General features: G+C 44.0%; 1 protein-coding gene across 4 annotated transcripts in view; it reads right to left on the bottom strand.

Moving 5' to 3' along the window:
* The window catches only part of FGGY (FGGY carbohydrate kinase domain containing), a 540,059-nt gene that overhangs the window by 172,095 nt on the left and 348,801 nt on the right, over positions 1–19,163 (bottom strand). For all 4 annotated transcript variants that reach the window (XM_075556875.1, XM_075556868.1, XM_075556883.1 and 1 more), the window contains one exon: positions 9,697–9,804. In XM_075556875.1, coding sequence (XP_075412990.1) covers positions 9,697–9,804 — 108 coding nt within the window. The remainder of the gene's footprint in view (positions 1–9,696; positions 9,805–19,163) is intronic.

Genomic DNA, 19,163 nt, shown 5'->3' with positions numbered 1-19,163 from the left:
TTTCCCATTAGATGGTGAGTGACTAGAGGACAGGGCTCATGTCACCTTGTCCTTATTATCACAGCAGGGCACACAAAATCCCAATCGGACAGAATGACTGAACAAAGAAAGAGATGGATAAACCACCGACTTTGGTCACCTGTGCAGCAGTGTGAACACAACAAGATTTTCACGCCCCACTTACAGAAGTCTGGGTGAGGCTGAACCACCGTCAAGAGGAAGGAGGCAGACAGGCACTCACCATGAACCAATACCAAAGCACACAGCAACTCACGACATTGCAACCTAAAGCTCAAATCCTGGGTTCCAAAATCTTAATCTGGGTTCTCTAGAGCAGTGGTTCTCATCCTTCCTAACACCGTGACCCTTTAATGCAGTTCCTCATGTTGTGGTGACTCCCCCCAAAATAAAGTTACTTTCGTTGCTACTTCATAACTGTAATTTTGCTACTGTTATAAGTTGGGCAACCCCTGTGAAAGGGTCATTTGACCCCCAAAGGGGTCACAACCCACATGTTGAGGACCACTGCTCTAGAGGATCAAAACCAGTGAAGCATATATACGCATAAACTTATATCAAAAAATCAAAACTCACTGCCATCAAGTCAGTGCTGACTCATAGTGACCCTATGGGACACTGCCTCCGTGAGATTCTGAGACTTTCATATTTAAGGGATAGAAATTCTAGTCCCACATGGAGTGAGTAGGGCTTAAGACTGCTGACATATATAGAGAAATAAATTTACATATCTAGAGAAATAAATTTACCTCAACGAAATGGTTCGCACAATTGTGCAAGCTGTCACATCCCAAATCCATGGGTCAGGCAACAGGCTGAAGACTTCTACTGGCTGACAAACTGAAAATGTGTAGTCGCAGCGGCAGGCCAGCCTGTTCCAGGAAGATGTTCCAAGAACAGGAGGTCAGGTGATGAGAAAGATGCGCCATTGCCCCAGGAAGCAAAGGCACCGCACGCTGTCTCCAGACTCTCTGGAGATGCTAATCACACCAGCAACAGTTTAGGGATGTGTTGCAGCCTTTCTCACCCAGCCCCGCTCCCAGTAACAATGACCGCAAATGAACAAAGGAGAGCTCTTGGGAGGTATTGGTGGTGGAGTGGTAGAATCCTCCCACATCATACAAGAGATCTGATGCCCAGCGGCCACTGATTCGTCAGTGATCTGCATGTCTGTATAGACCATGGACCATGGACGGTCAAAGGAAAAAACAAATCTGTCTTAGAAGAAATAAAGTCCGAATGTGTCTCTGAGGCAAGGATGGCAAGACTTTTTCTCACATATATTGGACATGTTTCAGGAGAGATCAGTGCCTCGAGAGGGACATCAGACTTGAAAAACCTACTTAGGCAGTGAAATGAAGATAGGCGGATGGACACAGTAGGCTCCAACAAGAACGAGTGTAAGGATGGCGCAGGACCAGGCAGGGTTTCAGTCTGTTGGGTCCAGTGTGGCGATGAGTCAGGGCTGACTCGACAGCACCTGACAACAATAACATGATGTGAAATAGGCTGAAATGGAGCGTCCAGATGAAAATGGACTCGGGAGAAAGGTCTGTGAATCTATTTCTGAGTGTCAGCCAACGGAGCCCTCTGAATTATAAAGGTGGGTCTGACCCACGTCAATAATGGGGATGGCTCAGGACTGGGCAGTCGTTCATTCTCTTGTGCTTGAGGTCACCCTGAGTCAGGGGAAAACTTGACCGAGGTGGATGACATCAGTGCTCTTCAAGGAGGGAGTGGCCGTGGTCCAATTGGAAAGAAACCCTAGCTCATGAATGCAGTATCCACACTGGACTGGTGTTCTGAAGGAAAAGGCAGAGCAAAAAGCAATGTCTTCTGCACAATTTTCTGGTAAAAGTATGTTCAAGCAAGGTAACCCTGGGCACCGCTTTAGTGACACAACTGAATCTAACCATCCGTGGGAAGGAGCGTGCCTTTCTAACAAGAATGGACATGCCGGCTGCACCAGCTTGAAATGCACGAAGGAGGAGTCCAGTCCCCGTCAAAAGAAAAGAGAACCTTCACAGCACCGGAGCCCAAAATAGCCAGTTATTGTACCGCCTTCATCCTGAAACGGACTCGATGGAGCTATTTCAAAGGACCCATCTATTCACATACGTGGAATCCAGAATTTCCTTTATCTACCAATGTAGACTTTACTTTGTGTTTCTCTTTTCCATCATTTACTTCATTTATTCTTATTCCAGCTTTCATTTTGCAGCTGATTTCGGTCTTTCTCTTTGGATTCCTTAGATTGATGCTATACCAGACACTCTCTTTTTTTTTTTTGATTCAGGTTTTGCCCCATTATGCTAACTGTTGGGTTCCTAAGACTGTAAGCCATGGGTTAAACCATGCCTTGCCCCCGTGTCTAACACAACTGCCTATTACCAGTGAAACTGTATTCATATTTGTGGGAGTGTCGAAAGTGGAGCTCCAGATGAGTTCAGATTGGTTGATGGTTCAAATTCAAGTACATGGATAAAGGCTGACAATTTCTAGGATGTCTGTCAGAACCCAGAGTGAACAATTATATAGATTTTTAGAAATAGCTGAAAAGAGACCACGTTTTTTCATTTACATTCAGCATTAGGAAACAAGCAGAGCCAAAGCTTCTCCACAAAGATGCATCATAATGTTTGGGCAAAGATGGCTTGTATCCATAGCAACTGAGTAAATGTAGAGCCAAAAGCTGGGGAAACTATTTCTACACTGATACAGATGTCCAAGTTGCATAGCATGTTTCTGAAAACTTGATGATGGACAGGTTCATGGACAACACATCCTGCACAAAGAGCTGCTTTACAGGGTCGTTATTCTAGTTAGAAATGCCTCTGCATGATGTCATGTATGAGTTCTGGATCAGCTGAAGGCGATTACAGGATGATGGGGGTTAAAAGGGGCTCTAATCCAGTAATGCATTTGCAATGTGTCACAGACAGAGAAAGGATATTTAACTTGAAATGTGTGTAAACACACAGAGTAGTTTAAACAGCACAGTGGAAACCTCCAGGCCCACTGTAACTCAGACCTATGTTGAGTTTCTAGCACTGGTTATTAAGATGACTCAAATTTTACTTATTTCACACTTAATTGAGCATTCCTACCAGAATGTGTGCTTCTTAAAGCCAAGGACTGACTGGGTCTGATGGATTTGATCGATCTCTTTAGCCTGGCACAAAAGAAAGGGCAAAGCCAATATTCTTTGAATCTATCCATCCATTCATACTTCCATTCTCCTTGAAAGAGAATTTGAGAAATCGGTCCCCTGGTGGTGTAAATGGTTAACACTCTTGACTATTCCCTGAAAGGTTGGAGGTTCAAGTTCACTCATCATGGCCCTTGAGAGAAAAGCTGGGAGGTTTACTTCAGAAAAAGCAGTCACTTAAAAGTACTCAGGCACACAGGGTCTCTGGGAGTTGCAGTCCACTCGATGAGATGAGCAGCACTATTGTACAGAACAGCAATGCAACAGAAAGAGAGACACACAGCTGTGTTCACATTGATCTTGGGCCCAGATTGCTTTTGTTTGCCAAACATTTAGAAGCCTTGGTGGAGAAATCAAGCCATAAAAGAATAATTAAGGTGGCGGAAGGACCTTGGGCCTCTACTCAAACACTCCCTCAATGCATGAATACCTTCTTTTATTAAATTGGAACTCTATGATGCTCACTCTCCCTACACAACGGCTGGAGCCAAAGTGGGTGAACAAGTAAATATGGTGAAGAAAGCTGATGGTGCCCGGCTATCAAAAGCGATAGTGACTGGGGCCTTAAAGGCTTGAAGATAAACAAGCGGCCATCTAGCTCAGAAGCAACAAAGTCCACATGGAAGAACACACCAGCCTGTGTGATCGAGTGGTCCCAAAGGGATCAGTTACCAGGCATCAAAGAACAAAAAATCATATCATTGACTGCACACCTCCATGATAGGATCTCTGAAGACAAATGGGTGCATAAGCAAATGTGGTGAAGAAAGCTGATGGTGCCCGGCTATCAAAAGAGATAGTGTCTGGGGTCTTAAAGGCTTGAAGGTGAACAAGCGGCCATCAAACTCAGAAGCAAAAAAGCCCACATGGAAGAAGCACACCGGCCAGTGCGATCACGAGGTGCCAAGGGACCAGGTATAAGGCATCATGCAAAAAAAACAAAACAACGATATAAGTGTGTGTGTGTATGTGTATATATGTGTATATGTATATATATATATACCATATTAAATGAAGGGGGAAGTGCAGAGTGGAGACCCAAGGCCCAAGTGTCGGCCAATGGAGATCCCCTCATAGAGGCGTTTAGGAGAGGAGATGGGTTAATTAGGGTGCGAGGTAGTACCGATGAAGAACACAGCTTTCCCCTAGATCCTGGATGCTTCCTACCCCCAACTACCATGATCCGAATTCTACCTTGCAGGCCTGGATAGGACAGAGGCTGTACACTGGTACATATGAGGGCTGAAGGTACAGGGAATCCAGGGTGGATGATACCTTCCGGACCAAGGGTGTGAGGGACGATGCTGGGAGAGTGGAGGGTGAGTGGGTTGGAAAGGGGGAACTGATTACAAGGATCCACATGTGACCTCTTCCCTGGGAGAGGGACAGCAGAGAAGGGGGGAAGGGAGACTCCAGATAGGGCAAGATATGACAAAATAACGAGGTATAAATTACCAAGGGCACATGAGGGAGGGGGGAAAGGGAAGGGAGGGGAAAAAAAAAGAGGACCTGATGCAAGGGGCTTAAGTGGAGAGCAAATGCCTTGAGAATGATTGGGGCAGGGAATGTGTGGATGTGCTTTATACAATTGATGTATGTATATGTATGGATGGTGATAGGAGTTGTATGAGTCCCTAATAAAATATAAAAAAAGAAAAGAGGAGAAAAAAATGATTAGGGCAAAGACTGTACAGATGTGCTTTATACAATTGATGTATGTATATGTATGAACTGTGATAAGAATTGTATGAGCCCCTAATAAATTGTTAAAATTAAAATAAATAAATAAATAAATAGAATAAAGAAAATGAAAAAAATGTACACACAAAAAAGAATAATTCCAATAGAAGGTATTAAAAGGTGAGAAGTTGCTAATCATGCCTAGGCTTCATGGTCTCTAGCCTTCCGCATGCAATCCCTCAGAATCGCTGCTGAACTATGACCTCAATTTTCAATCTCCATCACCACTATGCTCATCCAAACATTCATGACTCTCTGCCATGATTCATGGATGTTAATAACATAAACAGCAACATGTATGTCTCCTGATGGAATACACAGAAACCAAACAGATTATCTATGTAGGAAGAGATGATGGAGAAACTTAATATCAGCAGCTAAAACCAGGTCATGGGCTAGCTGTGGAACAGACCATCAATTGCTCAAATGTAAGGTCAGCTTAAATCTAAAGAAAATTCAAAGAGGTTGACTAATACCAAAATATGACCTTGAGTATATCCCAATCAAATTTTGAGAACATCTTAAAAAACAGACTTAATGCATTGAACACTAATAAAAAAGACTTGATGGGCTATGGAAAGACATCAAGACCATCATTCATGAAGAATGTAAACGGTCATTGAAAAGACAGGGAAAAAAAGCAAAAGATGTAACTTTGGGGTCAGAAGATAGAACTGTAGGGTCAGAAGATGCAACTGTAGGGTCAGAAGATACAAGTAGAGGGTCAGAAGATACAATTGGAGGGTCAGAAGATAAAACTGTAGGGTCAGAAGATACAATTGGAGGGTCAGAAGATACAATTGGAGGGTCAGAAGATACAACTGTAGGGTCAGAAGATACAATTGGAGGGTCAGAAGATACAAGTGGAGGGTCAGAAGATACAACTGTAGGGTCAGAAGATACAATTGGAGGGTCAGAAGAGACTCTGAAATTGGCTCTAAGTGTAGGTAGTCAAGGCAGATAGAAGTAATGATGAAGTAAAAAAGCTGACCAGAGCATTTCAAAGAGCAGCTCAAGAACACAAAGTTATAATAAAATGTGCAAAGACATAGAGTTAGAAAACTTTAAAGCTTATGTTAAACAGAAAAAACCCTCAAAAAACAATGCAAGCCATCACAATACTGAAAGATTTTATGGAGAAAACGTTCAATGATAAAGGAAGCCTCCAAAAAGACGGCACAAGGACCTAGTGACTGAACCAAAAAGAGCTCTTTGACACTCCACCATGTTAGGCGGTCACATATGAGCAAGAACCAGTGACGCTACAGGGAGAAGTTCGAGTTGTACTGTAGAACGAAGCAAAAACAAGGCTCCAGAAATTGATGGAATACCAATTTTAATGTTTTTATAAGCTGAGAAACACTGAAAGCACACGTTCGTCTATGCCAGAGATTTTAAAGACAGTTACTCGGGCAACTGACTGGAAGACATCCATATTTGTACCCATTCCAAAGAGAGGAGACCCAACAAAATGCTCAAATGATAGAACCATATCATTGTTCTGTAATTCAGAGCCCCGGTTGTAATAGTGGTTATGAGTTCAGCAGTTCAAAACCACCAGCCACTCCAAGGGAGAAAGACTGGGCATGCCACGCCCATAAACAGTTACAGTCTTGGAAAGTCACGGGGCATTTTCCTATGTCCTATAGCAGTGGTTCTCAACCTTCTTGATGCCGCGACCCTTTAATATGGTTCCTCATGTTGTGGCGACCCCCAACCATAAAATTATTTTCATTGCAATTTCATAACTGTAATTTTGCTACTCTTATGAATCATAATGTAAATATCTGATATGCAGGATATTTTCATTGTTACAAATTGAACATAATTAAAGAATAGTGATGAAGCACAAAAAACAATATGTAATTATATATTGTGAAATATTCATTTCTAATTACAAATAAATGAAATTTTGTCTTAAAGCATGGTGTAGCATAGGTCACAGTCTTCAAGCCGGGTACTCATATGTGGGCATATCTGTATGTGGGTAGACCTGCTGGAGATAGAGGAGCTGTGTCTCAGTTCCTAAGACCATTGGAAATGTGTTTTCTGTGGTGTTAGGCAACCCCTGTGAAAGGGTCGTTTGACCCCCCAAGAGGGGTCATGACTCACAGGTTGAGAACCTCTGCCCTATAGGGTTTCTATGAGTCAATATTGACCTGATGGCAGTGAGTTTTTTGTTTATCATTCATATCACATGCAAACAAATTTTGCCAATGATCATCTTGCAATACATGGCTGAGGGGATATTATTTTGGATGTCAGAGGGATCTTAAAAAGCAGAATATCCCAGAAATATGTTACTTGTGTTTTATTCCAGATGATCGCAAACTATGGCCACCTTTGAGAAGAATGAGCACGTCATTGTGCTCTTATGGAATCTGTACATGGATCAAGAGGCAGTTTCGCAAAGAGAACAAGAGAATGTTGCATGGTTTAAAATTAGGAAAGGTGTGTGTCAGGGTTGTATCCCTTCACCATATTTATTCAATCTTTGTATGCTAAGTAAATATTCAAAGAAGCTGGACTAAAGGAAAAAAGAATGTGACATCAGGATTCCAGTTAGATTCATTAACAACCTGCACTATGTAGGTGACACAACTTTGTTTGCCAAAAGTGAGGAGGACCTGAGGCACTTGCTGATGAAGGTCAAGTATTACAGCATTCGGCATGGATTACAACTCAAGGTCAAGAAGACCAAAATCTTTCCAATAGGCAACATCATCACAAAAGGAGAAAAGGTTAAAGTTGTCAATGTTCTTGGAAGTAGCAGTCTAGAAATCAAAGAACCTATTGCACTGGGTAAATCCGCTGCACAAGACCTCTTTGAAATATTGAAAAGCCAGGCTGTCACTTTGAGGACTGAGGTGGGCCACACCATAGTATTTTCAGTTGCCTCGGGTGCATGTGAAAGTTGCATATTTAAATGACTGAAGATGAACTGATACATTTGAAGTAGGGTATTGGCAAAGAATATTCAAAGTACCATGAGTGGCAATAGAACCAAGAAATCTGTCTTAGAAGTACAGCCAGAATTTTCCTTAGAGGCAAGGTCTGGAAGATTCTGTCTTAGGTACTTTGGACATGTTGTCAGAAGAGACCACGAGCCCCTGAAGAAAGACATCATCCTCCGCAGAAAGGCAGTGAGGAAAAAAGGAAGACTCTTGACACGATGGATCAGCACCATGGCTACAAGAGTAGATGCCAACTGTGGGAATGGAACACGACTGGCAGTGCTACTCGGTAGTGCCCTGACCACTGTGAGTTCAAATCAGCAGAATGGCACCCAGAACAACAGCTGCTTGAAAGCATTTTCCTCAATGAATTTTGGCCAAGTCAGTCCAGTCTTCCAGTTCCCTGGTTCCCCTTGGTTAATTGGATAAAATTCAATAACTAAGGAAGCCTGACAAGAATTTGTTTATGACATTGTCCCTGTTTAGCTCTTCAACTGTTAATGCAGGTTATCTAAAGACAGACTATGCTACAGTTCAATTTGGGGAATATTTGCAATCACTGTCAAATATGGCTTCATTAAAAAAAAACAACTAGTATCTTTGTACCTCTGTCCAGAAGAATCTTCAGCTTTATTTACATTGGAGCCCTGGTGGTCATTGGAGTAAGTGTTGGACTGATAATCCAACACTTAGGGTTTTGATGTTTATAGATCACAGAATCCCATTCCCTGGCAAGTTTCTTGACATAGCTTTTGGCAACTCAATGCTTTAGACCACTGTGGCAGGACTCATTTCACTTTTATGGATCTGCCGTGTCCTCTAGTAGACATTCCCACTCTTTCCTCATTTATTTTTTTAATCCTCATCTATGAACCAAACACTAAACTAGGTCCACTGGTATAAAGAAATCGTTAATATGACCTTTGCCTTTCAGGACTTCACAGTTTTCTGAAGGGGTTGGAAGTGGGGTGGTATTTATAAACCAATAAATAAATAATAGGTTGTGGGGTGGTATTCGTAAACCAATAAATAAATAAATAAATAGATGGTGATGAGCATTGTCATGGTAGTGACAAACTCTGTAGATGGTGAAGCACAGACAAAGTCACCAAGTAGTGAAGTACCATGAATTGTGATGAAGCTATTAGGGGAAAATCTAGCTTTATGAATAGGTACTAGCGAGGGACTGAACAGACAGCTCCTGAAAGGTATAATATACAAAGACCATGAATCTGAATTATGCCTGAAGAAGTATGGGAAGCCCTGGTAGGATTGTCACTGGGGAGTAACGTGGCCATTTTCACAAAGCAAACTATCACTTTAGCTACTGTTTGAAAGATGGAGTGGTGTGTGAATGAATTAGAGGTAAGAACATGGGCTAGTCATCACTGCTTGGCCCAAATTGTATGTCTTCAGTGAACATATGCTGTGCAGGAAGCATATGTTAGACTCCACACTAAGAGAATGCCACTGGGCAGGGCATGTGGTTAAGCATTATGACTGAACCCAACCAGAAGTGCATAGGAAGGCAGGCCTGGCAACCTGCCCATTCTGAAATGTCTCAGCTTTGAAAACTCCATGAAGCGGTTCTACTCTGCGCACATGGAATCGCCATAAGTAGAAATCAACCCTACAACCTACCTTAACAACCCAGAGAGAAAGCTAACTTCTAATTCAGGAGTTTGTACATTCACCAGAGACAGAGTAATGTGACCAAATGGGTTAATCGGGGGTGCAAACACATTCAAGATTATATGACAGGACGTATCCACTTACCAATTTTCCAGTAACGCTCTGGCCACCTTCATTCAGCCACAGCCCAGGGACCATGGCTGAGAAATAAGGGCCCCAGACGCCTGGTACAAAGATCGGATCTTTGCTGATCTGCAGAGAAAGAGGGGAAACACTTGAAAACATTTGATGCACAGAGGCTGAGGGAGTCTTAGCCACCTCACTCCTGCTGTTTCTATGACAATGGAACTCAGCTTCTCCCTGAACACCTTTTGTGATGGAGAAATCACTCCCTTACTAGGAAACCAGGACTCCCTCCATCTTGCTAAACCTTTTTGCTAGCTCCATTGATATGTCAAGGTAGCAAAAGTGGCATTGGAAAGGTACTGATTACACATTTCCTTGATGATTCTCTTCCTCTGGCTGACTGACTGAACAATCTGCCTTTGCTGTTCATGCAGCTGTGTGGCTCTATCCAGCCGCCCCCTGCATCGGAACCAGGGTTTCTGGACTCTGAACGAGGTGATGACACTTTATTGCTAACCACAAATTTGGAGACTCAAGTCCACATGATGATCTGCTGCTGAAAACCCAGTCATTGAAAGCTCTGCAGAGCACAGTTTTAGTTGGACACCTGTAAGTTGACTGAGAGGAGCTGGGGGTAGCTCATTGAGCGACATAAAGCGTGGCAGCTTCAGATAGCCACAGAGACAATTCCACCAGCGCTATGGGGTCACCAGGAGGAATAATCGACAATGTGGCAGTGCGTTTGGAGCATGAGCTCAGTTTTAAAAGATTAGTAAGATTTAGCCAGAAGAGGCAGAGAAGGCATTCTTCCAGCCTGAGGGAAAAGCTTGAGCAAGTCAGGAGTTCAAAATCACCAGCCACTCAGAAGGAGAAGGATGGGGCTTTCTGCTCCCATAAACATTATGATTTCCAGAAACCACAGAGGCAGCTTTACTCTATAGGGTCACCATGACCCACAATCAACTTAAAGGCAGTGAGTTATTTTGGGGATAGACATGAGTTGGAATCAACTTAGGGCAAATGGTTAAATATGAGTCAGCCTTGCGACTTATCCTGGCCAAGAGAGTGCGGTAGGCGTAGCACTGTCTCAGTTTTCCATATTTAGGCTGCCAGCACCTGGGTGGGACGAAGATTAAACTTTCTACTCCCTTAAAGGGTTACAGCTTGGAAACCCACACGTGTGGTTCTACTGTGTCCTATAAAGTCTCAATGAGTCGGAATCAGCTCTATGGCAGGAAGTTTGATTGGATTCTGAGGCTACAGGAGGGATTTGTGCTTCCACTGATTGCACTGTTGTTGTTGTTAAGTGCTGTTGAGTCACTTGCACTTCATAGAACATGTGTAGACTAGCCTGCTGTGGGGAAAGACATGTGCAGCAGAGATGAACCAGCTTAGTTGTCTTAGTTGATACCGCAGATCTATGACAGCCCCCTGGCAAGATCAACAAGCCCCACCCCCCCATCCCTAGTTGACCCAGAGCTGACCAACCCAGATCACGAGATTCACCTGCTAATCCAAAAACTTCTAAACAAAAATAAATGCTTATTTTCACACGTCACTAAGGTTCTGTGTCCCGTGGATGCAGCCGTTAAGAGTTAAAAGGATGCAATACACCAGGTAAATGCACTACCCATGACCTCTGTAGAGCACAGGAAAGAAAGCATGCAGCTTTTAGGACTAAGGTGTGCCTGGCCCATGCCAGGGTGCTTCGGTTGCCTGAGATGCACTGAGAGTTGGACACTGAATAAGGGAGACAGAAGAAGTGCTGCTGGAATTATAGCGCTGGTGAAGAATACTGAAGCACATGGGCCCAAAAGAACACACAAAACTATCCCGGAAGTACAGCCAGAATGCTCCTTAGGATGGAGAGACTTCGGACACGCTGTCAGGAGAGCCCTGTCCCTGGATAAGGACATCATACTTGATAAAGAAGGGCAGTGAAAGAGAGGACCCGTGACAAGCTGCAGCGACACAGTGGCTCCAGTGAGAGGCTCAAACAGAGCAATTGTGAGGACGGCGCAGGACTAAGTAGTACTTTGTTCTGTTGTCCATAAAGTCACCATGAGTAGGAATGGACTTGTTGATACCCAACAACAACAATAACAGTTTTGTGTTTATTTTCTGCTAAGCATTTTTGTGGCAAAAGGTAACTGCTATGTAGCCTTCCTTCCACAAATGTGTACTAGCTACCTAACATCAGGTTCTCTCCCTCTACTGGGTGCTAGAGATATATAGATGAATCAGATGCAATTCCTGACTTCAGGAAGTTCCTCACTTAGGGAAGAGCTTGAGAAATCAGCAGACAAATAGATTACAGGGTAGTCTTTGGGAGGGAAAGACAAATATGGAATGTTGTGGATGGATACTGTTGGCAGAAGAGGATGTGAGGAGTGGAATGATCCAAGAAGATTACCCCAAGTCGATATTTGAATCAAGACCTAAATACCTAGGAATTATTCAGGTATGTGTGGTAGCCTGAAGGGCATATTGTCTTTGCCCAGTGGCAACTCTATTACTGCATCCCAGAATTTCTTTGTGGTGCATCAGATAGTCCATGCTCCGACTACTTAGGACCTGAGATGTACACAGACTGATGGAAACCTACCAACACGGAGTTTTATCTCTTTTTATGCCATGTACCTCCGCCTTTGCAGCACTCCATTTGAAAAATTAGTCTCAGAAAGGGTGCACAGTTTGTCCAAGGCCTCACAGCTAGTAAACACCCAAAGGTGGTCGGTGTTCACCTTGGAACCCAAGATATGACTTTTGTCAATTGTATATATGCACCGCCCCGGAAAGTTATTACCCACATTTCCTCTAGTACACCCTGACACCGACACCACCCCAATTCCCCCACTATTCCCCTGCCAAGGATGCGCCTGTGCCCAGCAGGATTTCATCAGAAGAGTGTGCCTCTTCTCTCAGAAATACGAGGGACAGCTTTTGTCAGGGTCCAGTCAAGGAGAAGTCTTCAGGTTACTCCAATCTGCTCTCACTCAAGTGGCCTGCAATGTTCTCAGACATCTAAGCAGAATACAGAAACAAAGGCACAGAGAACTTCCAATCAATCCCAAGCCCTGTGTTCTTGGCAAGTATGGAGTTTGTTTTGAGAACTAAAAAGAAAATATACATTATGTAGTTACGTGAGTTTTGATTCTTTACTATCATCCTATTCTCCCATGATATATACAGAGATGTGACGCTCATACCAACTCGACGAGATAGGTCTTGTTACTATTCTTACTTCACAAAGGAGAAAATCTAACCAGAAGGACTTTCATGTAGAAGGGGAATAATTTCAGGATCCAAACAAGATCCAATCTATAAACGACCAAGCTATTTCCCTTACTCATCTTGTTTGTTCATAAAATTAAGGGATTGATCTAGAGCATAGATTTCCAAATTTATTTAGCCTATCAAACATCCCATTTCAGGAAAAAGAAGAACCCCCCCCCACCAATTAAGCATTTTTGTGCCACAGCTAAGATTGACCAGTTTTAAGTAGAATGCTTAAATGTCTTTATCATTAGCTTTAGAAGTCACTGTGTAAAATTGAGTAATAGCTGAATTAACTAGGTTTCTTTTATACCACTCCTCTTGAATTTTCCATTCCTGGCATAATAAACTACATGGTTGTCTAATTCAAAATGGCCAATACCAATCTACTGCATCTCACCACTGCCTAGGACACATCTTTTTCCCCCTAAAAATCACAGTCTAGCAGGGGTTGGCATGCAGGATGGATTGGGGATATTTTGGGTATTAAGTGATCGCGAAGGTCCTTCTGCATCCATCATCATATAGGAGAGAACCGACAGAAAGCAGAGAAGCATATTCTCTGTGTGAAGTGCAGGTAGAGACACAGGCACAAGGACGGTAAACAAAGTGCCTGGGTCGCAAAGATCAGAAGTGGTCGAGCTGGATTGAAGCCTTTCTCCATGTGCTCCTGCTCCTCTTCTTGCCTGTGTCCAAGCTGGCTCCATTAGGGGACGCCACTGGCTGCATTTCATCTAAGGACAGGCTCCCGTCAGCTGAGTTCCCCTGAAGTGACAAAGCCCAGACACCTGCTCACACCTCTTTCTGAGAGAGATGATTGGGCTCAGCCCAGGGAGCTGGTCCAGTTTGCGGGCTCTGCCTTCCCCCACCCCTTCATCCCAAGGCTGCATTAAGCCTTTGGCAGGTGCAGGAGGCAGGCTCCAGGCGCCAGCAGTCCTGAGAGAGAACAGAAGGTTTTGCCTTAAATGCCTCCAACCAGGTTCAGCAGTTAGAGGGTAGCCACAGGCATGTGTGTGGACTGGTGCTCGCAACTGGACTGTGTATCGTCTTACCAGAGAAAAAACCCATTCATACACATTCCAGCCAACTTCCTGCTCATTGCACATTACGAAAAAGAGCACAGGAATTCTGTTTATGAGTGTGGGCTCTTAGCGTCCACGTCTATTGTAGCACTTTTCAGATGGAAATGTAATGAGCTGTTTACACATCTGGCCCTCTAACCTAAGTGAGGAACTTTGTCTTAGCTCAAAGGCAGTGTATATGGTTTGTAAATAAAGACATAGGCTCTGGAGCCAAACAAACCGGTTGGCGTCTCCGTTCTGAGGCAATCATTTGTGAGTCATGTGATGCTGAGCAACTGAAACTCAAGTTTCTTTTGTTCTTTCCCTTTTCATCCTTGATTTTATTTATTAATTATTTTTTAAAGATCATTTTATTTGGGGGCTCTTACAACTCGTATAACAATCTATACATCAATTATATCAAGCATATTTGTACATATGGTGCCACCATCATTTTCTAAACATTTTCTTTACTTGAGCCCTTGGTACCAGCTCCTCTTTTGTCCCTTCTTCCCCACACCCACCCACCCTTGTGACCCCTTGATAAATTATAAATTATTATTATTTTCATATCTTACACATACTGCTGTCTACCTTCCCCATAGTTTCTGTTGTTTGTCCCGCTATTTGGTGGGGGGTGTTATACGTTAATTATTGTGATCGGTTCCCCCTTCCTCCCTTCTTCCCTCTGCACCCCCCCCCCACCTTTTCCCTACCCTCCTGGTATCACTACTCACATTTCCGTTCCTGAAGGGTTTACGTGACCTGAATTCTGTGTGCTGTGAGCTCTTAACTGCACCAGTGTACACGCTCCCGTTTAGTCAGAACTGAAAGGCAGGACTGAGGTCATGATAGTGGGGGGTGGGGGGGGTGAAGAAACTGCAAAGAACCAGAGAACAGGGGAACAGGATACTCACTAACCCACCCAAGGGGAGGGTATTGTTTATATCTCCACAGGGAAAGAGAGATCAGACTTCAACTCGATGCTCCAAGATGTGAATGCAACATACTGGCATGAAGCAGGGAACCAGTAGAGAGTTTTGAGGGGCCAGCCCCAATCCCAACTACGTGGACAGCCACCCCTCCCCCAAGAAGAATTTACTTCAGAGGACAGCATTGACATTGCAGCTCAGGGAGAGTGACATGTCTGATCAGAGCATAAGGGAGTAAATGAAGGGAGGCGGGGAGAGAGAGTGGAGCACATTCTGACCCACCAAGCCTTGGGACAATATCGCCGCTCAGAGCAGCCGATGCACAGAGGGAACCATATGGCTGGCCCCACTATGAGACACGATGTCCCTCACTGACCCATAGCCCTAGGGGACAACACTGGAGACACAGTGTGAGAATTGCACCTGATCTGACCAAACCACACTGAGGTAAAATACTAAGGGTGTGAAACAGAACAGCAAGGGGAGCAGAGCAAGAAAGTCCTGAGGGAACATCAAAACTAGACTTTGGGGTCAGGGCGTGGCACCCCATCAGATTTACCCAGAAAACACTCCTATAGGTCAACAAACAGGCCTTGAACTATTTAGACTTTTCCTTTTTTTGTTGTTGTTTTCTTTTGCTCAGTCTTGATTTTTAGTGCATCTTATTATCTCTACAGGTCTATCTAGATAAGATGGGCTGGATAAACAATCTGGAGGAGAAAACAATGGGACTGATGGTTCTGGGGGGACATGGGAGGTGGGGGAAAAGAAGTGGTGTTAACCAACCAAGGGACAAGGGAACAACAAGTGATCCAAAATCAGTGGAAAGGAGGGTTTAAAAGGCCTGGCAAGGATTGATCAAGAGCAATATAACCGAGAGGAATCACTGAAACCCAAATGAAGGCTGAACACGATGTGGGACAAGAGGAAAGTAAAAGGAAAGAGAGGAAAGAACTAGGAGGCAAAGGGCATCTATAGAGGTCTACATAAATGCATGTACATATGTAAAACATATTTATGTATGATGATGGGGAAATAGATCTATGTGTATATATTTATAGGTTTAGTATTAAGGTAGCAGATGGACATTGGGCCTCCACTCAAGTACTCCCTCAATGCAAGAACACTTTGTTCTATTAAACTGGCATTCCATGATGCTCACCTTCCCAACATGACCACTGAAGACAAATGGGTGCATAAGCAAATGTGGGGAAGAAAGCTGATGGTGCCTGGATATCAAAAGATATAGCATCTGGGATCTTAAAGGTTTGAAAGTAAACATGCAGCCACCTAGTTCAGAAGCAACAAAACCCACATGGAAGAAGCAGACCAGCCTGTGTGATCATGAGGTGTCGAAGGGATCGAATTTCAGATATTAAAGAACAAAACATCTTATCATTGTGAATGAGGGGGTATGCAGATTGGGGACATCCCCTTACAGAAGGGTCGCTGGGGTAGGGGGAGACAAGCCAGTCAGGGTGCAGTGTTGCAGCGATGACACACACCTTTCCTTTTGTTCTTAAATGCTTCCTTTCCCATCCCGCACCCCACTATCAAGATCCCAATTGTACCTTACAAATCCGGCTAGACCAGAGGATGTACACTGATACAAATAGGAACTGGAAACACAGGGAATCCAAGAAAGATGATCCTTCAGGACCAGGGGTGAGAGTAGTGATACTGGGAAGGTGGGGTACAAAGGAGGAACCAATTAACAGGATCTACGTATATCCTTTTCCCTTGAGGATAGACAACAGAAGAGTGGGTAAAGGGACTGTCAGGCAGTGTAAGATATGACAGAATAATAATAATTTATAAATTCTCAGGAGCTCATCAGGAAGGGGGGAGGGGGAGGGAGGGGAAGCAATGAGTAGTTGATATCAGGGACTCAAGTAGAAGGCAAATGGTTTAAGAATGATAAAGGCAATAAGTGTGCTTGACACAATGGTTTTATGTATGGATTGTGATGATAGTTGTATGAGTCCCCAATAAAATGATTTTTTTTTAAAAAGAAAAAAGAACCAGAGGAATATTGTGAGTTTCATGAGTGAAACTGAGTTTCCTCATTTGTAGATGAAGCCTACCAATGCCAAGTGTTGGGTGAGTAATGACGGGTATAAAGACCTTATTGCTGTGTGCCGTCAAGGAGATTCCAACTCACAGACACGGAGTATGACGGAGCGGAACTGTGTCAGAGGCTCTCCTAGGCTGTAATTTTTACAGCAGAAGATTTCCTGTGGGGTGGTTGGGGAACTGGAAGGGCGGAATCCACAGGGCTCTTAAAAGGCATTAAAGAGATTAAGGAGAAAGGATTAAGAGGTCATGTAAATTTTCCACAAATGTTTTGAAACTCCTTTGGATTCTTTTAAGAAATGTTAAAACAACCAAACAAAAAAAATGAACTGTAAGAGCCCCCAATAAAACGATTAAAGAAAGAAGAAGCATTAAACCAATGGCTTAATTATTGTGTGAGTTAGCAGTGGAAAAGTTGGGAGTCCAATGACCTGCGTCCAGGTCCAGCCTTTCCCCTTTGTTGCCTCTGACGCTGAAAGGCTCTTCCTCTCCCTCCCTCTCAGCTTCTCTCCCTTCTGTTTGTCACACACCCTGCTTTTCTTGGGAGCTGCTTGTCTTAATGATATTAAAGCTATGTCTCTCATGACAGTTTCTATGCTGGTGAGTCCCAAATCATTATTCTAAACACAAGCCTTGTAGCCAAGGCCTACATTTGCCATGGGTTAAATTGTGCGAGGCCCCCACCCCAAATATGTGGTAACTTGGCTAAGCCTCGATTTTCAGCGGACGGGCAGATACATCATGATATACTGCAGACGTCATGAAATGATGCTATCATTCCCCATGATGCAGTCTGGAGTAACCAGCCCTTATGCCATCCACAAGGAGTAGAGTGGAATGTGATGCTCCTGACAAGATTGCAGCCTAGCTCCGATGTAGGGAGATTTTTATGGAGTGTGTCTTGCACTACCTTTCACCTTGCAAGAGGAGAGAGGAGCAAGCAGAGCAGGAGACTGGACCACCACCCGCAAAAAAGAATTGGGCATTTAAGTATATCTTCTGGGCCCAGGGAATCATCCAGAGAAAGACTGAAGCCCAGACCCATGTGGATTTCCAAGGAACTCTACAGTCGTTGAAGGGAGGCAAGGTCATCCCTCTATCACAGTGGTTCTCCACCTTCCTAACACCCACGACCCTTTCGTCCAGTTCCCCGTGCGGTGGTGGTCCCCCAGCCATAACATTATTGTCGTTGCTACTTCATCACTGTCATGAATCAGGCGAGCCCTGTAAAAGGTTGAGAACCGCTGCTCTAGCACCACCTAAGAGAGACAGCCTTCTCCTAGTGCCAGCTCTCACAGTTCAGACTTCGAGCCTTTTACATGGTTCGAGAATAGATTCCTTTTTGTTGAGCCCATGCACTTGTGACATTTCTACAGCAATACTACGTAACTAAGAGTTTGGTACCAGAAGAGCAAAGTGCTGCTGCAACAAACACCTGGAATATGGGAGTGATTTTGGAATTGGATAATGAGGAGAGGCTGGGAGAGCTTTAAAGTGCCTACCATGTGAGACTGCTGGTAGAGCTATGAATTTATGGATGTCAGAGGCAATTCTGGTAAGGGCTCAGAAGGGACAGAGACAGCACAGATGGCAAGAAGCAGCTCCACAGAAATGGTGGCGATAAAACCAAGGGACTGGTAGGAGATGGTACAGGAGGCAAGCATGGAGCCAGAAAGTTGAGTGCTTTGGGCTGGAGGATTTCTGGTGGAGGGGGAGCCTCTAGGGGCTTGCTGGTGGAGTTCGGCTTGTGAACCCAGGAAGCCTAGGAATAAGAGAGCTGATTATCATCCTAATGAGGCTTACTGGCAAAGCGGATGTTTCTGGGCACTTGTGGGTCAAGCTTCTAAACACCTGCCAACCTGGAATAAGAAAGACTCTGGGTACCAAAAATCCGAGAAGCCAAGGAACCAGGAAACAGAAGCTCAAGATACAAGAAGCATAGACAGCAGTTACCTCACCAGGTACGCCCATGACCTCTGGGAGTCTCAAAATGTGGGCCCTTGCTTCTGGGGTTTCTAAGGGTAGAGCCATGTCCCTTAAGTTTCAGAGTCAGATTTTCACAAGTCTGATATTGGAGCGTGAGGCTCTTACTCATGAGCGCAAATCAATGGGGCTGGAGTCACTGCCCAACGCTGAGGAGGTG

This window comes from Tenrec ecaudatus, chromosome 1, assembly GCF_050624435.1.
Source record: "Tenrec ecaudatus isolate mTenEca1 chromosome 1, mTenEca1.hap1, whole genome shotgun sequence".
Taxonomy (NCBI): domain Eukaryota; kingdom Metazoa; phylum Chordata; class Mammalia; order Afrosoricida; family Tenrecidae; genus Tenrec; species Tenrec ecaudatus.
Note: the sequence above shows the minus strand (reverse complement) of the source record. Positions and strands in the feature narration are given on the sequence as shown.